This window comes from Poecilia mexicana, unplaced genomic scaffold, assembly GCF_051168715.1.
Source record: "Poecilia mexicana isolate PSO_F unplaced genomic scaffold, ASM5116871v1 scaffold_6, whole genome shotgun sequence".
NCBI lineage: Eukaryota > Metazoa > Chordata > Actinopteri > Cyprinodontiformes > Poeciliidae > Poecilia > Poecilia mexicana.
The window spans coordinates 19,992,174-20,013,447 of NW_028263375.1; the positions used below are offsets into that span (position 1 = coordinate 19,992,174).

General features: G+C 38.9%; 1 protein-coding gene and 1 long non-coding RNA gene across 2 annotated transcripts; one reads left to right on the plus strand and one right to left on the minus strand.

Annotated features, from left to right (window-relative positions):
• Positions 1-13,005: 13,005 nt before the first annotated feature.
• LOC148158692 (uncharacterized) lies at positions 13,006-18,438 on the plus strand. The gene is made up of 2 exons (XR_015763061.1): positions 13,006-13,263; positions 17,124-18,438. It is a non-coding gene; the product is annotated as an uncharacterized LOC148158692 (long non-coding RNA).
• Positions 13,834-19,842, minus strand: etfbkmt (electron transfer flavoprotein subunit beta lysine methyltransferase). Its single transcript, XM_015000913.2, has 3 exons — positions 19,500-19,842; positions 19,284-19,414; positions 13,834-16,228 (listed from the first exon to the last, which is right to left on the minus strand). The coding sequence occupies exons 1-3, from the start codon at positions 19,817-19,819 to the stop codon at positions 15,879-15,881; spliced, it is 801 nt and encodes a 266-aa protein (XP_014856399.2). The 5' UTR covers positions 19,820-19,842; the 3' UTR covers positions 13,834-15,878.
• Between the last annotated feature and the right edge of the window lie 1,432 nt (positions 19,843-21,274).

Here is a 21,274-nt window from a genome sequence, read left to right on the forward strand (position 1 = left end):
TAATAGTTTATTGATATTTAAAATTTTTGTCATTTATTATTTTCATAGTTTTTTCTCAAACCAACGAGTATTATACTAAAAGTTGTATTGAATTATTGGATTTGTTTCGGCTTTATGTACTTTTTCCTTTGACATCAGGATTTCTTGAATTACTTCATTTTGTGCTTTCGATTTCCTGCAAACATTTGGCTGCAGATGCTTAAAAAAATAACTGGTAGGTGACAGTAGAAGTTAACATGTATCTCGTCATACATAACTTTTGTTCCTCTTATGATGCTCATCCAAACACATTGTTCTTTGCATCCAGGGGAAAATACCTCCAATGTGTGTTTTGTCTGTTTTTGCCAAGGTTAACCTTGAATTTGCTGTGTTTCTTTTTAATAAGGACCTTCTTCACAGCTGCCTCTGCTAGACTTCCTGGCAACATTGAATCAGCCAGACTTTTAAAAATGAAAACAAAGAAGGGGGACTTTTACAGGAGATATTTGTGGAGGAGGACATGTGCATGGGCTTACGTTAGCAGAAGGAATTTCCCATATTTAACTGTCACTCTTTGTTACCAAGCAAAAATAATTGATTTTCCCCTTGTTATGAAAATGTAATTAATCAAAGAATGAGAATCTGTTTCAGTAATAAGAGAAAGATTGATCTTTGTCTTTAAGTTTCTTTATTTGAAGGCAAAAGCGTTCGAAGACCCGTCTCACTGAGAAGAGCCCTGAACGACACACATACCATCGATATGTAGTCACAGCAAAGAAAAGACCTGCACAAAGTTTGATCTTATCTCTACTGCCAGATGGACCACAGAGACAATCCTGACCCCCTCCTCATGAACCGTCCCCCACCTCTTGGAGGGGATGTTTTTATGGCAGGGAAGAGAAATGATAAGGATTTCAGGAGAAACTTCTAATTCTTCTTTGTCTCGTGGGTTTCACTCATGACAGTCCTTTAAGAGAATTGCCAGGTCAAGCATTTTACCCAAGATGTCTTCAGGTCTCTTCTGCTATCACAGCTGCAGAAACATCTAAGCATTATCTGGAAACTTCTTTAATGGTATTGAGAGAGGAGAAATTCTTGAACTTTAAAAACCTTTTGACTCGTTAAATCCTCTCTTATGCCCGGGTTCAGAAAATTGCTGTGCGCAAGGACTGAGATCACGCAGAGATAACAGCATCACAATAATCAGCATTTATTCAAGACAGATGCATACTATCACCAGAAAAGCACATCACATAACATCAGAAACCTCAGAGCACAAACAACACATGAATTTACCTGAGAGAGAAAAAGACAAAAGATGGAAACGACAAACAAAAAGCAAAGACGTCTTTGGAGAAGTCGCAAGAGCAAAATCTGATTTGTTACTCTATGTGGAAAGTTTTATCTTCTTTTCTTTAATTTATTCAAATAAGGCGTATCTTTGCTCCTCCAATCTAGGAGCTATCCCTGACCCTTTATCTGAAGCCAGGAACTACTGCCGTGTTTACGGCCTTTCACAGATGAGTGTGAAAAGCCACAACTTCCACTGTATTGTTTTCCCACACAGACAAAAGGCAGTTCAAACGATCCTAGCAAACCATCTGCTGTAACTACAGGTAAATTAAAGGTCTAAAAGTCAGAATACATTACTAATTTCAAAACCACAATTAGGCCATTTGAATCAAGACATGTTAAGTTTAAAAACTAGCTTATTTCAAATTTATTTTCTCAACAATGGAAAAACACGTCTTGCAGAAATTGCAAAACACAGCAGATATAATCAGTAGATAAATGGTAAAAAATATCATCAGTTCCATCAAAGATGAAATAAGGCTAAAAAATAAATTTTCTATTACATCTTCAAACAGTTCTTTATCCTTGCAAGACTGAGAACAGGATGTAGAGTCAGACATATCACTCAGTATCTGTTTAGTTTGTTCTAACTCAACAAAGAGTCAACATCTTTTTATCAGGCAGACCTCAGATAGCTGTGTCCAGTATCATCAGTCTTGAAACAGACACATCTTACAACTGTGCCATAAGCATGACCTTGAAATACTTTGTTTTCAGTCAACTTTTGATTGTCACAATGCAGTTTCTCACCAGGAGTCTGGAAACCAACCTTTTGAGTTGAATCAGCAACTTCAGTTAGGATGTTGACAAAGACAAAACCTTGAACCTCATCTGCCTGAGGCCCCAGACATCTCTGAACACTCCCTATGTTCCAGCAGGAGTGGAAAAATACGATGGGGCAATAGGCTTACACATTGTTGTGAAAATGGCAATTTGGATGAGAACAATACAGGCGCATGCAGAAAACAGATGTGAGACAGAGAAGGATGAGTGGTCTTGTATTTTGATTTTTCTTGATTAAAAGAATGATGTATTTCATGTGTTATCATTATGAGGGGTTTTCGATTGTGTGACATTTAATCAAGGGTAGTTAATGTCTTATCATTATAAAAGGGTTTTTGATTTTTGCTTTTCTCAATTAAAGAAAGGTATTTCATGTGTTGTTAAGGTTTTTGGTTTGATTTTATAACGTGTGATCATGGGTCAGATAACTTGCTATCATTATACATTATGCGAGGGTATTTTAATTAGAAGTAAAGGTAGTTAAATATAGGAAGTCTTAATCATATATCCCGATTTATGTGACATGTAATCTGATTTTGTCTGACAGGTATTTCATGTACTCTGATTTTGGTGGAAACATGTTATGGGTCCACCAGATGATGTAATGATAGCAGTGTCTATATTTAGTGGAATGATTTTTAGTAATCCAATGTTAATTCTTGGATATTGGGAAAATAAATCAGATTAGAGTGTTAGGTTAAAATAGAAAGAGGCTTTTTGGGTGAGACATGCTGACGGTTGAGAAGCAGAGTAAGAACATATTATTCAATGCAAAATTTATTTTACTTTCTGCCAGCAGCAGCAATGTATTTACTGCATGTCGTTACTTGACATAGTTGTTCTGTTCCAAACCTTTTGGTTTGCTTGAGTAGAAATTGAGTAGTGTCTGTGTATGTTAAAATGTTAAACATTTACCACCCAAAATCCTCACTACTTTCAAATAGTTCACTTTTTATTTTATTCTAGTTGTTGCAGACTCAACTTAAATAGATTAACTTATAAAGCATCTTTTTTTCTTCTTTAAATCCAAAAGTTTCTGCCGCTTGTTTAAGATGAGTACAAACAAGTTGTTGAGAATTAAATGATGTTCACTTGAACTCTTTTATTAAGCAGAATGTTTTATTTTACAGTGAGGAAGGCCGGAGTCTAGCTTTAGCAGACGGCTGAAGGCATCTGATCCACGCTTCAAACTCAGTACCTGTTTGCTCTACGGCAAAAATTTGGTAAGATTAAATTTAGTCGACTAAAGAAAGTCAGACGGTTCATTCTCCAACGAGTGAAATCTCTTGAGGTAGTCAAGTTTCTTGTTTGTTCAGATCTTGGTGGTCATTTCCACTGTATTATTACTAATTAACAGTTGATTCTTTTGTGTCTAGATACAATCTGATCATTCAGTTCACAATTGAAGTTTAATCATCAGGATTCTGCAAATTGAATTTTTTCATAGTATATTTTATTCATTCCTTTCACAGTCAAAGCTTCCTAAAAAGGATAGATTACCTTTCTGTGAACTATAATTTTGATTCCTTTGAGTTTCATGATATTTTACGAAATCTGACTGATACGATCTTCTTGAACGCATACTGATGCTTCACATTTATATACTTATCAGTTACAAGAGGTGTACGGTCTGTTAGTGAACATTAATGAACAGGTAGCATCATTAGGACAAAGGAAAAAATAAAGTTGTAGATAATTTTAAAGGTAACAAAACAATTTACCATGTTGTGACCAACTCTTGGAGCTTGGTTGTGTAGCGAGCATGTTTTATTCTTTAGGTAAGTGTACCAACAGCAAACTTGGTTAATGTTATTATAAGCTGGGCCAGGTGTCAGAAGATGTGAGTAAGTCTCTGTGAGAGGGGCTACTGGAGAAAAAAAGCAAAGATTCACTGATTGAATTGTTGGTCGATAGCCAGCATATGTTTGAATTTCTGCAACAAACATTGAATGAAAAGAAAAAAAAACTATATAAAACCTGAATGATCATTCAGTTTGATAAATATTTACATAGAGCATCATTCAATAAATCGATAGAAATCCAAGTGCTCACATCAAAACATCAAATCTAAATAAATAGAAATCGTACTAAATATTTTAAGACTGATGGTTCACATTCATCATTTATACATTTTAGTAATGGGACCTTAACAACTACAGGTGAACTATATTTTGTTAGTGCACTTAAGCATGTTAGATAACGGATGGAGTAAAAGAATCATTAGGGCCAAAAAAAGACAAAGAGCGTATAAGTCAGAGACAAAAGCTGTAGATAATTTTAAAGGTAACAAAACAATTTACCATGTTGGAGCAACTCTTGGAGCCTGGTTGTACAGTGTAAAAAACTTTAAACTTTGGGGAAAACTGAAAGATAAATATGAGCAGTAGCCTCACCTGGGGCTGTTTAGTCGCTGTCACATATTCTCAAAAAATAAAATTTACAGATGAGGAACTTTTACTGAAATGAATCACACTAGCAATTGTTGAAGAAAAAAAAATCTATGAGTTTCAAATGTAGTTAAACCAACCTTTACTATTTTGGAGAAACCATGAAGCACTGAGAAGATTAGTGTTGATACAACAACAGGAAAAAGACTGAAGCAAAGTAGCATTCACAATGATGTGAGGACAAATTCTGGAAAGGGATCAATGTTAGAGTTTGTCTTTCACTTTAACTGCAGAAAGCTAAAAGTTAAATTTGAGTAGCCTCACATAGATCTGTTTACTACCTGACACATATCCTTAAGAAATACAATTACAGATGATGAACTTTTACTGAAATGTGTCACACTAGCAGGTGTTACAGAAAGTATCTGTAGAGTTTAAAATTTAAGCGACTGTTTTCGGAACGGATGAAGGAAATTACAAACTCATAGTTGGCACCGACTAGTCGTGCTGCCATAAATATTGCAGTAAAACAGATAAACTGTTGTTTTCCTTCAAAAGGATTGCCTGAGGCAGTCATCAACAGTTGCAGGGTCAGAGGTCAGCCCCTCTTCCCTTCTGAGATGGTCAAAAGCAGAGAGGTTTCTTTTTTGTTCAACTTTAAAAAAAGCACCGGCAGCATTTATTATTATTATTTTTATTATCCCTCATATGACCATCCCGAGTTGGTCATGTCAGCTCACACAAATGGTGTGGTGAATCTATAGGCTGCTTTATGCTTGGGGACATGCGCTCACACACACACAGATGCCATGGTGTGCAGGGCCGGGGTCACTCCGCTTTGAATGCATTCACCATCTCCACCCGACCAGCACACACGCACTCATCCCTTTCACTTCTCAAGCTCAGCAGCCAATATTGTCTGGAATATAATATGTTTATTTGTTAACGGGGTTGACGCCATCATCTTAGCAAACGTCCTCGGGCTAGGTAACTCCGAATCCGTATCAGATGTTGCAGAGGAGACAGGTTCTTTATTCTCAGCAGCAGGATGAACTCGTTTAGCTCCATACATTTTAAAGTTCTTGAACAATTCTCAGTCGTAGAGTGCTTGATTTTCTCGACAGTATTTATAACAGAAACCTTAGAAAAGGCCAAACCCTCTGTCTCAGATTCTATTGGGTAATTCTATGAGTTTTGGAGGAGATAATGATGAACAAATGGAGGTCGGGGGGGCTCACAAGGCCACATAGTTTCCATAGGAGGGGGAGGGGGGAGGTCAAGAGATCACATAGTTCCCATGGGGAATATCTTAAGCATGTAAGATATTGGATGGAGGGAAAAAATCATTGTCCTTGCAATGATGCGAGGACAAATTCTGGAAAGGGATCAATGATAGAGTTTGTCTTTCACTTTAACTGCAGAAAGCCAAAAGTTAAATTTGAGTAGCCTCATGTAGGCCTGTTTACTACCTGACACATATTCAAACTGGAAGACTCCTTCCCCTCCGTTCGTCCATCGGCGTCATGCTCATCTCCGACCTCAGCGCTGGACCTCACCTCGCGTGTCCAATCATCAATCAAGTTCAGCATAAAAGGATCCACACCCAAGTCATCGGCCGCTTCCCAGCTGCGTTCAACCCACCACCTCCCCTTCTCCACCCTCATCCTTTGGCTCTCCAGGATGGCACTCTTTCCAGACCTCCACCACCAGTGTCGGGCCCCGGGGGAGAGCATCCCTAATCGGTTATCGGGATGTTCATCGAGTTCACATCAAATCTCGGCTCAGATCAGCTGCCGGGGCCCGAGCGCCAAAGAACTGTTATTCATTGCTGTCATTAAATCTTTTAATTGTTCCTTTTTCTTCGTCTGAGTCTTTCCAGATTGAAATGGAGCTAATAGCGAAAATTCTTAAGAAATAAATTTACAAATGAGGAACATTTAATGAAATGCATCACACTAGCAAGTGTCACAGAAAAAAAATCTACAAGAGCTTAAAATTTAAGCGACGACATATCCTGAGGCAGGGGTCACACCTGCTGTTGGCTCAGAGGTCAGCCCCTCTTCCTTGCTATAGGTTATATTATATCCTGTGAAAGAGTATGATTTTTCCTTCAGAAGGATTGCCTAATGTATCCTGGGGGCAGCCATCACCGGCTGCAGGGTCAGCCGGTGATATAAATTTGTTATAAAATAATTACTGATTGCACTTTAAAAATTAGGTAACTTTATGTTATTAAAGGTAAAGTTTAAACAGTAATGATTTCCTGGTTAATGTCAAGTTGTCATAACAAAGACATTTTGAATAATGTCAACTTTGTATTAAAAGTGTCATAATTTACCGAATGACGCTTTATGACAACAGTCATAAATATTCATGAAGGCTTATTCATGTTCATGACAGGTGTTATGTCATGTTTATGACAGTGTCATGACAGTCTTATTCACCCCCTTCAAATAAAGTGTTACCGCTACGTGACGTTTGAGTTGTGTATTGTGTAGTGTCTGACTTCCCAGAGGACTTGGACATCATTATCAGCAAAGAACAGAGACACTGACTCCAGACAAACAAGGGATGAATGGATTTAAGCACATGAGGAGATATTTAGTTTCAGGAGCTAAGCGGAAACAAAGCATGTGGTAATTTTAAAAGGTATACAAGTTGGAGAATACCTGTACATGTGTTGGTCAGAGTCTTACGAAAGGGATGTTGTCCAGAAATCCACAAGGAACCTTCTTTGACTGGGGAAAGATTTTCCCTTTATTTGGTTTCCTGACTTAGGCTGCAGTTTGAAATAAAATGAAACTAATAGTAATAATACTAATAACAGTACTAATAATAGTAATACTACTGCTACTAATAATAATAGCAATAGCAATAATAATAATAATAATAATAATAATAATAATAAATACATATATATCTCACATATATACATTATAATTATTTATAATTTTATATATGTATATATATATATATATATATATATATATATATATATAGCCTGGAAGAAATAAGTAATCTTGTATTATGATTAATGTTGATGATTCTTGTTTTGCTGTTATATGAAGTTATTATGATCTAATGATGATAAAAAGATATGTAATCTTTTTCTTAATGACAAAAGAAATACTGTTATGAGTGATTCTATTTTTATGATTCTAGTTAAAAGAAGTGGAAAAGTATAATGAAGATTAAAAGGATAAATGGAAATGTCACTGTGTCACAAATAGAACTAAGTGGGTGAAAAAGCAGTGGAAACAGGAAGTGGGATTTTTGAGATGCATGCAGGAAACAGGTGCAGAAGGCAAACTGAGAACTAAGTACAGTTCCAAGAAACGAGGAAGTTCGTCTGAAGGTTGAGGTTAACCAAAAGGCAGTTGACGTGACGTCAAGGAGAAAAGTACGTGAGGAAAGTAATGTGGGCTGCTGACACGTACGCAACGGAAAAGCAGAGATGAAAGAAAGAAGCGAGCAGTGGCTGAGAAGATAGAAAGACACCAGACAGAAGGATCTTTGTTCCGCAGCGTTTGAGTCAAGCACATACGGAGATGCAGAATCAACGGAGGGCTGCGTGCTGATACCCCGGGATGATGAAGGCTGCTCGGTGCACAAGAAAGGAACAAGATCTGTTTACCCACAACCCGGGATTCTGATTCGACAGCAGCCCCACACTCGACCCGAAAGATTCCAACGACGCTGCAGTGGACATGGGGAATAGACAAAGATCATATATGGATAAAGAACTGAGTTCATTGAGGATTCTCACCAGTTCACTTTTGGTTCTATTCGGAAAGGATTCTGCCAAGACAGACAGGACTCCATCCATGGACATTAAGGTTCTCTGCTGCCATAAGATCAGCTCTGCATCTGGGTTCGAGTAAAACTGCCTCCCCATAGTTACTACTTAGATCAGGACACAGTGTAGGGTTTAGAATTATGCGTAATCGCTAAAATTTTTAATTATATCAATCTCTTGATTTTTATTGAAATGCTGTATGTCATTTTCCCCTGCTAAAGCTTGCTAATAAAATATTAAAGTCTAAATGATGCTGTGGACAGTTAAATTAATTGAGTCAACTAAAAACTCCCTCCCCGGCGAGGCGAGGATACGTTAAGGGTGAAACTCGCGCTAGATTTACCTCATTATGTGCGTGAGGTGAAGGAGCGTAAGGCGCGCTGAAGTGTATGGGAAAACATAATCGGCACCCTCCAGACGGGGATCTGGCGCCCCCTCTGGTGCTGCGCCCCTATGCGTTGCATGCGCTGCATACCCACTTTTTGCGCCACTGTTAATAATAGAGGAAGAGCTACCGTGAACAGATGTGGTTTATGTGTTCGGGCACTGGCGAGGCTACTCCGGTGTCTGGTACATGAACTGAAGCGGGTCATAACGTCTTGGATGAAGGTAGTTAGAGCTTAGATGAATCTTCCTCGCGCCCAGCTTAAACAAAAGCTCTCTACATTCTTATTTGCGGTAATACCCAAGAATTAGAGGCTTTTCGGACCCGTGAGATGGAGAGCTGGTCAGTAGTCAGTCCGCTGGAGTTTGGGAGGAGTTAGGGGCGTGGCTGATTACTGTGTATTAACAATATATATAAACTTTCTGCATGGAGTTTGCATGTTCTCCCTGTGCATGCGTGGGTTTTCTCCGGGTACTCCGGTTTCCTCCCAGAGTCCAAAAACATGAGTCAGGTTAATTGGCCTCTCCAAATTGCCCCTAGGTGTGAGTGTGTGTATGCATGGTTGTTTGTCTCTGTGTTGCCCTGCGACAGATTGGCGACCTGTCCAGGGTGTACCCCGCCTCTAGCCCGGAGCGTTAGCTGGAGATGGGCACCAGCACCCCTCATGACCCCACTAAGGGACAAGGGTGTAAAGAAAATGGATGGATGGAGAGAGATAGAGATAGAGAGAGATGTTTTAAAGTGGGGGAACGGTATGTGATGGCCATATTTCACCCATCAGATACCGTTCCCCCTGTTTTTAAATACCAGATACCGTCCGCCCTTTAAAACAGGGGGGACTGTCTTGAATTTTGATTCAACGTTTTGATGGAGGTGGATAGTGTGATGAAAAAAAAATACTTTAACAAGAGTCTGGATGAGAAGAAATAAGACATTTATTAAAACCGTGCAAGGTGAGAACAAAAATACAGAGTCAAAGGAGTCTGTCAAGTTTGCTGAGAAAGTGAATTCTGGCTCATATTAAGACTCAGGTCAGAGAAGAGAGGCTTGATTGCACTCCAGGTGTGAATCTTTGATAGCTATGTACCAATGATTCTGTGGAACAAAACACAGATGGTCTTGCCATTTGTCTATTGTAAGGGAGTGAGGCTTGTGATTTAATGCTAAAAAGGGCAGTTTCAATGTTGATAGGTTCTGGCTTGAGGAAAAGTCTCAAGCATCAAGGACCTCTGACCTTCTGTTACATGACAATGTAGAGGTCTACCTGAGAACAGCTTGACCAATCTCATGATAAGACTATGCAAATAATCTTATTCAGGAATGAAAAGTGGCAATCTCATGGAACGGCCAAAGAGGAGGAGTTCTATTCATATTCAGATGTGCATACATTACAAATTCAACAAATACAGCTCTTGGCATGTATTTGGATATTTTGACCGATGGCATTGTATTAATAGTTAAAAGTCATGTTGTTGGATTGATTCACATTAAGACATGTTTTGACTGAAAAGAAATGTACTGTGACAAATGTACTGGGTCAATCTGACCTGGAAGTCAGAAAGGAATTCAGATTGGAGAGATGTGGAATAAACAATCACCAAAGAGGGAAAGGTTAAGTTGTTGTGCAAGAAACCTTTGGCAAACGTCTTTTCCTGCTTGCGTGCGAGAAAGTCAGCCAGGACTGGGAAATAATCTTTGTTTGGACAGATAAGGAATCAACAACTTGACTAATAGTTCTTCTGATGGAGCAGATTTAATTTCCAGGATGTCAACCCCTAATTCTCGGAACTTCCAACACACATCCAGTGTAAGACGTAGCCAGAATTGCTATGCAAGCGAGGTTCGGTAACGCCATTGGTCAAAAGCTTTCCAATACACCACAGTAGGGCTTGAATGGTATAAAAACCTGATATCAGAAGTAAGAGACAAGACATTTTGGATTCTGAGACGATGAAAATGTGATGTGTGAATCCGCAGATGTCTTCCTGTTTATCTATGAGCAGAGAGAATGGAGTTTGTGTATCATTTCTTATTTATGTATTCCATGAGGTTAGCACCTTTGAATTCCTCTATAATTGTTCCTTGATTTACGCAGCTGTTTTGGTTCAGTTCATAATGAGTGTGTATTGGAGACCTCTGGTAAGCTCACAGTTGGACTGCTTTATAGGATTTTCCATTACAGCACAAAAGAGTATTCAATTTTACTTTTTGGGATTCTGTATCTTCTACCGGAAGGCAAGAGCTCATATTCCATATACACAATATGGGACGGATCCAACAATACCCTCTGCACCTGGTTACAGAGTGCTCATAGGTGGACAGAAGGGAGAGCTTTTCAGTCTTCCTCAACACCTTCAGAGCAGTCCTTAACCGGGACTGCAACTTAGATTTAGACTGTGTGGAGAGATTGCCGAACCACACCGTCATCCTGATTACACTCCATCATTTTCATCATGTCTATGAACTCTGTGCAACGAGATTCAATGAATCTGCTATCTTTGCAAACCTTCTGTCCTTGGGTTTCAAACGATACAGGCATGTGAGCATTCTGTATGTCAGAGCTCAGGGCTTAACTCTGCTCTCAATCTTGTGCAAGATTTAAAATAAACCCGACTGAGAGCTTAGCTTAACTTCGGTTAGATGCTCCCTCTCACTCTTTTTTTTATAGGCGCTCATTTAATGTTATGATTTGCTAATTCTGCACAAAAGTCTAATAATTTTGTTTTGGATATAGGTTTTGGAAAGACATAACACATATGAGCTGCCAATCTGAAGTCACAGCTAAGTTTTTGTCATACACACAGGGTTTAACATGCAAAGGAGTCAAAGACTTGTAGTAGTTTTCAGTGGGTAGCAGTGTCTGTAACTTTCAACATGCTTGATTTCAATAGAAACATATTAGTCAAATTTGTACCCAGGTCTACGCCAATAGAATAAATTAATGAAAAGAGAAACAATTTGCACAAAGCAATGCAGCAGTACAGTGAGTGCCTTGTCCAAGGTCAGATTTGCAGGAGCAGGGTTTGAATATGTTTATCTACAGGTGTGTTGTTATTCTACCTGTGATTTATATGTGGTAGTGTGTGTCTGGAACAGGATGGCATTAGGAAAGTAAAAGCAGACAGCATATGCTTTCAGCTCTTGACACAAGTCGGCTCCAGCTAAACTATACAGATATAAGAGTACATTATTTACTTTCTGATTGCAAAACAGAAGAGAGTTTTAAGCAAATAAAAGCCCAAGATAGAGAAATTTCTCGTAAATTTAAACAAAAAACATGTAAGGCTGTGTATTTGTAAATCACTTGGTCGAGCATTAGGGTTACTACATATTTTTCATGTGAAAAGTCCAAGATTTTAAGTAGTGTTATTTGTTTTTGTTAAGTTTAACATAATGAATAAAAAATGTCACAGTGAACATGTAGCTGGATGGATAGACAAATAGGATTAATGGGATGGACAGATTGACAGATGAAAAAGAAGAAACTGAGACAAAGATGTGCAAATTAACATGGTTGGACGGACAGACGCTTGACAAAATAAATGAATGAGTGGATGAAAAGTGAGGACCAGATGGACCAACATTTAAACAATGGTCATCAAATGTAAACAAATGTTTTGTAAACAAAATAAACACATATCCGTACCTGCAGGATGAAAACCCTGTAGATTATTTAATTTAAACATAAAAACTCAAAACACACGTTATGCATATTGTTGCGCAAACCAGCATGCTAAGATCTTTCCAGTTTCATGCACAAAATAACAAAAATAAAAAGGCTGATGGTTAAGAAGTGACGATAGCATTATTCCTGAACTATGTTCTCTTTTCATGCGGAAGTGAAATCAGCCTAAGAAATATTAGTAATCCTTTTAATGTTAATATGTGGTTTTAAGAATTGTGATTAAATAATGCTCATGAAGAATTAATTAAAAAAAATAAGAATGAAAATGTGGTTGTAAGATGTATAAATCATTGTAACCTTGGTGCTGTAAGTAAGCCAAAAGGTAAAAGTCAGTTAGGATCAGGATAGAACGAAGAAAAAGGAGAACTTTAAAACTGAGCATGAACGAATTTGGGAAGTATTTCCAGATGGTGTATGGAGAAGTGAGTCACTAAGGCGTTGACCATCATGGGAGAGAAGTTACATCGTCTTTGGCTATGTGCAACCAAGGGCGTTGACCAGTATGAGTGAGAAGTCAACCATGGGCCAAAAAGCACTATAACAGACCCTGAAAAGGGGAAGAGAGTGCATGGTTCTTGATGCAGAAGTCAAAGTCAACATGAGATGCAGACAGAAGACCTACAGAGGACAGAGGGACAAAGACTCTGCACTGCTGAAAAGGGGAGAAGCCAACAGCCCGAACCCATGATTCCTGATTAGACGGCCGTCCCTGACTCACACATAGAGATCTCTATCAGCTGCAACAGGCTAGGTCAATGGACGAAGATTCCACAATTGATGAGAAGCTGAAACATTCAGAGGACAACAAGAAGATCCATCTTACATTCATCCAGGGGAGGACTCTGCAGTGAAGAAGCGAGCCTCTCTCCAAGGACCTTGGGGTCACCTAGGGAAGGTAGGTTGAATATATGTGATTTTAAATTTGTGTTGGACCTAAAATGACTGATTATTGATTTTCTGAATTTGCTTAGCCATATTAACCTTGCTTAATAAAGATGCATTAAAACTTGTAAGATGAGTTGTGGATAGGACAATCAAATTAATTAATTGGGTCATTTTCCAGAATTGTAGAGGTTTTTAAGGATTACCTTAGATGATCTTAAACAACACCTCTGGAGCTTATGTTGAGCTACTAAAATTAATCTAGCCTATTAAGAAGTGCTGGTTGTTAATTAGAGAGATATCTGCCATAAACAAGTGTTGCTTTTGGAGTTATGCAACTGCAGAGCTTCCCAGTTTACTGCTTCACTGAAAAAGGGTGTGGCACCTGGATAGTAGGGACAAAGTAGTGGTCAGATGAGTTTCTCTCGACGCCAGCTTAAACAGATCATCCCAAAATCCAAATCTTAGAGTAAGACTCGAGGGGTTTAGGGATTTTCCGGACCTGGAGAGCTGGTCATGAGTCAGCCCAAGAGTTTAGGGGAAGTGGATGGGGTTGGTTAGTGCGCAAGAAAAACATCTTAACAACAATTATTAAGGAGATTTTATTTCCGATAGTGAACATTTTGGGCCACAAGTAAAGTTACAGATTGTTGTGAAAACTGGCAGGAATTGGTTGAGATCTTTCCAGGTTAACGCAGAAAACAGATCATGAAAACCTGAGAAACATAAGTAATCTTGTGTTTTGATTTACCGATGATTATAAAATGAGTAATCATGTGTTTAATGTAATGTAATGTGGATCAAGGTTAAAATGAAGATTACATGATTATTAAAAAGGATTATGTCTGAAGAACTAAATTAGCAATGATAGTGTTTAATGATTTATGATGATCATACAGCATATATAAAACTGTAACTGAAGTAATTATATCTTGTGTGAAATGTATTGACATTTCATGCTATGTTATAATTAGAACAAACGTCAGGGCCAGTAAACGGTCAGAGTTGTGCGGGAAGACAGGGGAACTCCAAAGAACCAGAAGGTCTCACCAGAGCAAATTCAAGAAGCAAAACCAGATGGTGAGTGGGTAAACAACAGAAAAGGAGAAGTGAACAGGTCGTTGACTGATATGGAAGGTCAGATACTTCACATGAACGCCTAGTGACTCAAGAAAGGCTTTGATGAGATGAGTCTCTCTTGACACCAGCTTAAATAGATTATCTCTTCTAAACCTATCTTAGGGTAAGACTCGAAGGTTTTAGGAATTTTCCGGACTGGTTAGAAGGAGAGCTGGTCAGTAGTCAGTCTATGAGAATTGTGAGGATTGGGTGGGGCTGACTATTGCTCAATAACAGCAGTCAGTTCCTGCTGGATAATGTGCCTGAAAGAGTGTCATGGAAGAAATTACTTTAACAAGAGACTGAATGAGAAGAAATAAGAAATCGATTAAAACTTTGCAAGGTGAGAACAGAAATACAGAGTCAAAGGAGACTGTCAAGTCTGCTCTGACTAACAGTGGATCTGGCTTCCTTTTATAGGTTCTGGCCAGAGAAGAGAGACTTGATTAGTCTAGAGGTGTGAAGCCCTGATTGTTATGTACCAGGGATTCTGTGGAGCCCAACACAGATGGTCTTGCCATTTGTCTATTGTTAAGAATAGGGGGTTGTTCTTTCATGATAAAGAGGACAGATAAGTTCTACATTGGGGAAGTAACACTTAGATAGTCTGCAGGATCAAGGAGCTCTCCCCTGCTGTTATACGACACTGTAGAAGTCTATGTGAGAGCAGTTTGACCAATTCATGATAAGACTATGTAGAAATACCTAAAACAGAAGAGGGGTGAGGAGCACGTTATAACATCTTCCATTACAAAGAGTCAAATCTAGTTTGTATAGGACATTTCAGCAACAAGACAGACATGCAGTCATCAATTATGAAACAAGGAATAAACATTACATTTTGTCAAAAGCCATCATCAAAATCATCAACTTAATAACCTATTGATCAATGTTATTAGTAATCAAAAGTCATCTCTAAAAAAGAGGGGATTTAGCCTTGATTTAAGGAACTCAGAGTTTCAGCTGTTTTGGAGTTTTCTAAAACTTTGTTCCAGATATGTGGTAACAAAAACAAGCCCAGGTGTCCATGTGACCTGAACTGCATAATTATGTTTCAACGCAAAGTTGGTAGGAGCTCGTCCTGCGATAGGTGAGCTGCCGGTTGAGTCCCTGGTCCGTCCGCTTCTGTCGTTGTGTCCTTGGGCAAGACACTTCACCCACATTGCCTGCTGGTGGTGGTCAGAGAGCCCAGTGATGGCTCACCAGACAGACTTTGCCACCATCAATGTGTGAAAGTGTGTGTGAAGCGCTTTGGGATCCTCTGGACTTGATAAAGCGCTATACAAGTGCAGGCCATTTTACCATTTAGCATGAAGATTTCAGAGTTGTTTCCGGTGTGCAGTGTCAAAAAGATCTCACTTCCTGCCACAAGGCTTACAAGATTTCTTATAAACATCTTGAGTCCCCTTTTCCTCACTTTTGTGACACATTGTTGCAAAAATGCAGAGGTATTCAAATGAGTGTCGCAAATAAATACGTTTTTCAGTCAAACAGAAACCGTTTCAACACTCAGAGCTTGCTATGATAGCACCAAACATGGCTGGATGTGAGGCCGTAGTTCTCCTGCCTAACACTCTCAGGCAACTCAAACTGGGCTACGTGATGAAGGAGCTTCCGGATGTCATGTTCCTCAAACTGGGTTCTACCAGGATCCCCAATCAGGACTTTGGAGCCGTGGCTTTTGATGCAGCGGTCCAGCCATTTATGAAGGCTGTCTGACAGCGTTTCGTCGTAGAACATGTCGCCCAGGAGGATCAAGTCAAAGCTGGCAGGATCCGAACCAATTATGTCGTCTGTCACGCAATCTGGCGGCTCGACTTCGTTCAGTTCACAATTCAACTTGGTCACAACAGCTGCAACTGAAACAGAAACAGGTAAGTTTAGCCATGCAAAATATTGTGACGCTCCATAACTCATGGATAATGTCTGCGTTTTTTAAAATTAAACTGTAAGATTTTAAAAATACATAAATATACATAATGTAATTAAAGATACATAATATAATTAAAGTGATCGTTTTGGGTAAAGTTTTACAGCCGTCGTTCTCAAAGTATTAAGTACCACCACAGAAAACACTTTTATATTTCAAGGTCCTTCATTGTTACTGTAAAATAAATTAGCGTAGCATTTAAATGAGCACCAAAATGTTTTAATAAACAGAGTGGTAATCTGTGACTTCATAAACACAACTCCTGTTTAGACACACTCCAACTTTCACCATTTTTAGCAAAAAGTACAAAGTTCAGCATTGATTGACAAAAGATATTTCTATAATGTGTCGTGAAACGTGGTTGGGACTGATTGAGATCTTTCCAGAACGAACACACAGAAAACGGGTCAGAGGCCGAAGCAACAAGTAATCTTGCATTATGATTTAATGATGATTGAAATTTATGTAAGCTTGTTTTGAATGTACTATTAATTAAAGTTATGAGTTATGTGATTAGATTAGATGTGGAAAAGCAGAGATCATAAATGAATAAAAGTAATGACTGTAGATTAGATGAAAATTAGACAGAAGTGTCTTTTACTGTGTCGCAACAAGAGGCTGGGTGGAGGCAGAACTGTTAGCATGGAAGAAAAGGAAGTTCAAGAGTTTGAAAGGTCGGCAGTTAATCGAAAACGCCCAACGCCTAGGAAAAAGGGGAAGTTGGGTGGAGAGGATTGTGCTAGCCGCTGAGGCGTTCATCCATCACTAAATTAAGAGAGCATAAAACACATGAGAAGGAAGAACTGGTGTTCTTTGTTCCGCAGCGTTCGAGTCAAGATCACACGAAGATGCAGAATCAACTGAGGGCTGCGTACAGATACCCCGGGACGGTGAAGACTGCGCGCTGCTCAAGAAAGGAACAAGATCCGTTTACCCACAACCCGGGATTCTGATTTGACAAAGGCCCTACACTCAACCCAAAAGATTTCAACTATGCTGCAGTGGACATGGGGGATAGACAAAGATCACCTGGATAAAGAACTGAGTTCACAGAGGATACTCATCAGTTCAACTTTGGATCTATTCTAAAAACGATACTGCCATGACAAGACAGGACTCCAACCATGGATATTAAAATTTTCTGCTGCCAAGACCAACTCAGCATCGGGGGACAAGTGGATCTGCATCCCAAAGCCTCTCTTTTAGATCAGTGACACAGTATAGGGACTGGAGGGAAGTGTGATTACTAAATTTCTTACATATATTAATCTTTTAATTTTTGATTAAAGAAGCTGTATGTCATTTTCCCCTGCTAAAGCTTGCTAATAAAATATTAGTCTAATTGATGATGTGGACAGTTAAATTAATTGAGTCAATTGAAAATTAATTCTTCTGACTAGTATGAAACCAATGTACACGATCCTAGTAATTTGGTGGCTTCAGACGATTCTTTGGTGAGGGTAAAATAATGACCTTGGGATTCGTGCCTAGTCTCTAAAATTATCTAGACTGTAACAAGTGCACGTTATTAATAGAGAATGAGCTACTGTTAACAGGAGTGGTTTCTGAAAGCAGGCAACTACAGGCTACTTAGATGTCTGTTTCATTAACTGAAAAGGGTATTAACTTCTGGATCTGAAGGTAGTTAGAGTCTAGACGCATCTCTCTCGCTTCCAGCTTAAATAGAATGTCCTCTATATTCTCGTATGTAGTAATACTCAGGAGTTAGGGGCTTCTCGGACCCGTTAGGCGGAGAGCTGGACAGTAGTCAGTCTGCTAGAGTCAGAGGGGTGGTAAGGGCGTGGCTGACCATTGGGTAATAACAAATGCTAAAATGTTAAATGCAAAAAACAAAACAACACAAACAAAAAAACAAACAGTAAGGAGATGGACAGATGGCTGGTTGGACTGAGGCCTGTATGGATGGGTGGAAGGATGATAAAAGTATTGGATAGGAAAACCAGACCTACAGATAGATGGACGGGTTATGCAGCAATGGATGTCAGAAAAACAACTGATGATAATGGATAAATGGCTGAAAGGGTGGCTGGAGGGAGGAAGGGCTGCAATGTTTAGGAAGAGGCAGAGTTAATCTGGAAATGGAAAGAATGACCATACTTTTCTTGGTCTTGTGGAAAATATATTATGAAGAATGAGGAAATGTTCTTTGTTGAATGTTATGTTGACATATAATCATAAATTTACGTTGCTGGTCATGCAAGGCACGAGAGGGGTCCTGCATGCTTTGACAGCCTTAAAGATTGATAAGCATCCCATTGCCATCGAAGGCTTAGGGATGCCATTATGATAATGTTGAAGAACAAAGCAGATCACAAGGAGAAAACAACAGGCATGATCACGACAGAGATGGGCCGGGAGCACCAAAGAGGGAGTTGTTCTTATGTATAATGAGACTTCAGATCTCACTGGAGTTTCCATGAGGCAACTTTGTACACATTTTGATGTGTAACTGGATCTCCAAGATATATCTTGTACTTTTACTAAACTTTGGTTGATTTTAACTCACTGGCTCTTCTGGAATCTCCTGCATTAACGAACATGAGCTGGAGGCGAGTGAGTCTCCAACAATCTGGAAACTTCTTAAAATAAATATTCCTGCTTTCCCTGCTTGAACACAACTCCATCTGCTTAGAAACTTGCTATAAATCAGCAGATTGCAGATACTGAACAGTAACTTTGATGTTTAAATCTATTTTTTGAAACCACAGGCAGTCTAAGTTTGATAGCATGGGGCTAAAAATATTTACATTTCCAAACCTTTTTATGATCTTACAAAAAAAAGCGTCAATAATAATAGTTGTTGTTGTTACAGTGAGTTAATTTTGATTCTAGGTTTTGATTTTATATCCACGTGTAGTTATAACATTTTTCCGAGGGGGTTCTCGGTAATATTATTATTCATATCTGAATTACTGAAATAAAACTGCGATTGGAAGCAATTAAGAATAATCGATGCGGCATACCGGGGTCGATATCATTGGCCACCACATGAGCAGCACCACAGAGTTTAGCAGCGATGGCTGAAGCTCCACAGCCGCTCCCCAGATCCAGCACGGATCCATCCCGACACACATCAGGGTTGTCCAGGATGTACCTAACAGAGCATGGCAGCAACAGGAATGTTAAAAGCGAGATGTCAAGCCCAACAAACTTTATTTATAGCGAGGATTGTGCAGGACCTTGACAGCGCCTGTCCTCCTGGCCAATAAATTGCCCAGTACGGGTCGCTGAAAGGCCAAAGTTCTGGTCTTTCTCTCCAGAACCTGCAGTTGGGAGTAAACAATCTCAGTTTTATCTCGGGCGTCAGGCTCCCTCCCACAACTACCTCCGTGTTCTCTGATAAAAAACGTCTGACGTTCTCATATGAAGGACAGGATTCTGAGGTGCGTCTCCGTCTGCTTGTTTGCGCATAAGGCTTTAAAAATCCTTTAACACATCGGTAACATTTAGGTGCCGATAGAAATCCACAGTATGGCGTTGTTGATGGAAAAAGCCACATAACTAAAAGTCAAACGTTTCTCTTTCTTGAGCAGCCGTCCCAGCAGCCCCCAGAAAGCAAGACATGGAACTTTCGTTCCGCTCAGTAAGGTTCCTGCCAAGGGAAGAGTTTGTGTCCGCCATTTTGTGAGTGGCAGATTTGTTTAGTTTTTAATCTTTTAATAATAAAGTTATAAAAATGCAGTTATAGGCAAGTGGTGACGCCACTAGTTCTTCCATTAGGTACCCAGAAGGCTAAAATAATAATGTAATTTCTAATAAAATATAATGAATCAACAAAAAGTACTTTTTCGCAATTGTCTTAGAGCTTTCTTGAGGAGCTCTGCACAGCATTACCAGCTGCGGGTTTGTGGCTGATGTTAGGGAGACTTTGATCCTGATAAGCTTACATGTGCAAAAGAAAAACAAACAGACAGTTTTTCAGAATTTTGACATTTTTACAGGCAGGTTTCTTTCATTCAACACTTGAAGATAATATAAAAAAGTTTGCTCTTGCTGAAAGAACTCACTGAGGATCAAATAGATGAAGAGGTGACTTACATAAAAAAAATCATTGTTGGAGGAGTAAAATACTGCATAAATGTTAAACTGGAGCAGATGTTCAGTAAGTATTTCCGAATGGAGATTTCTTTCTCTTTTTTACAACTTTACCCAGTTTAAAATCAGTTCAGAACTAGATTGGCTTTGTGCACCACACAGACTTTATTATGTTTTAATGTAAAAAATCAAACACTGTGAACACATCTAAATAATAAATGGGTTACTCCACCCCTATTTAAGCAGCCTTTGTTCTTTGTTTGGGAGGTCAGTTTTGTTTGTGTTCAGTTAGAGTTCAGTTGACCTCAGTTAATTTGGATCCAAATTTATTTCTTCTTGCTTTAAATCTTAATGCTTTGTCAACAATTTTTTGAAGAATTAAAACCGAGACTTTTTCTACTTTGAACATTTTTTGTCCTTGTTTGAGTTTGGTCCCTCACACTACATTTCCACTTTCTAACCAGAATCACATAACTCATCATTTTAATTAATAGTACATTTAAAACACAGATTACATTTATTTCAATCAACATTAAATCATAATACAAGATTACTTGTTGCCTCTAGGCTTCTATAACCTGTTTTCTGTGTGCCCTGAAAAGATCTCAATCAGTCCTATCCAGGTTTCACAACAAAAGGCATACAGAGGGAAAAAGTACAGTTGAAAAGGACTATTTGAGCATTTTTTCCCCCCTATTGCCCTGCTACAGGACTGGGGATGTCTCTTGCTAGTTTTTGTTTATCCAGCAATGAATAAAATCATCCCTCAGTTTTCGTCTCTCTTTCTTTTTATCCTCATTTTCTGATGGACGTCAGACATACGTATGTGCATTCAGTGGCAAAATGAAACATCAGTCCTATACTAGCATCCCATCCCCACCAGAAAACCAGACTATTTCCTCAGATTTCTGTTCAGTCA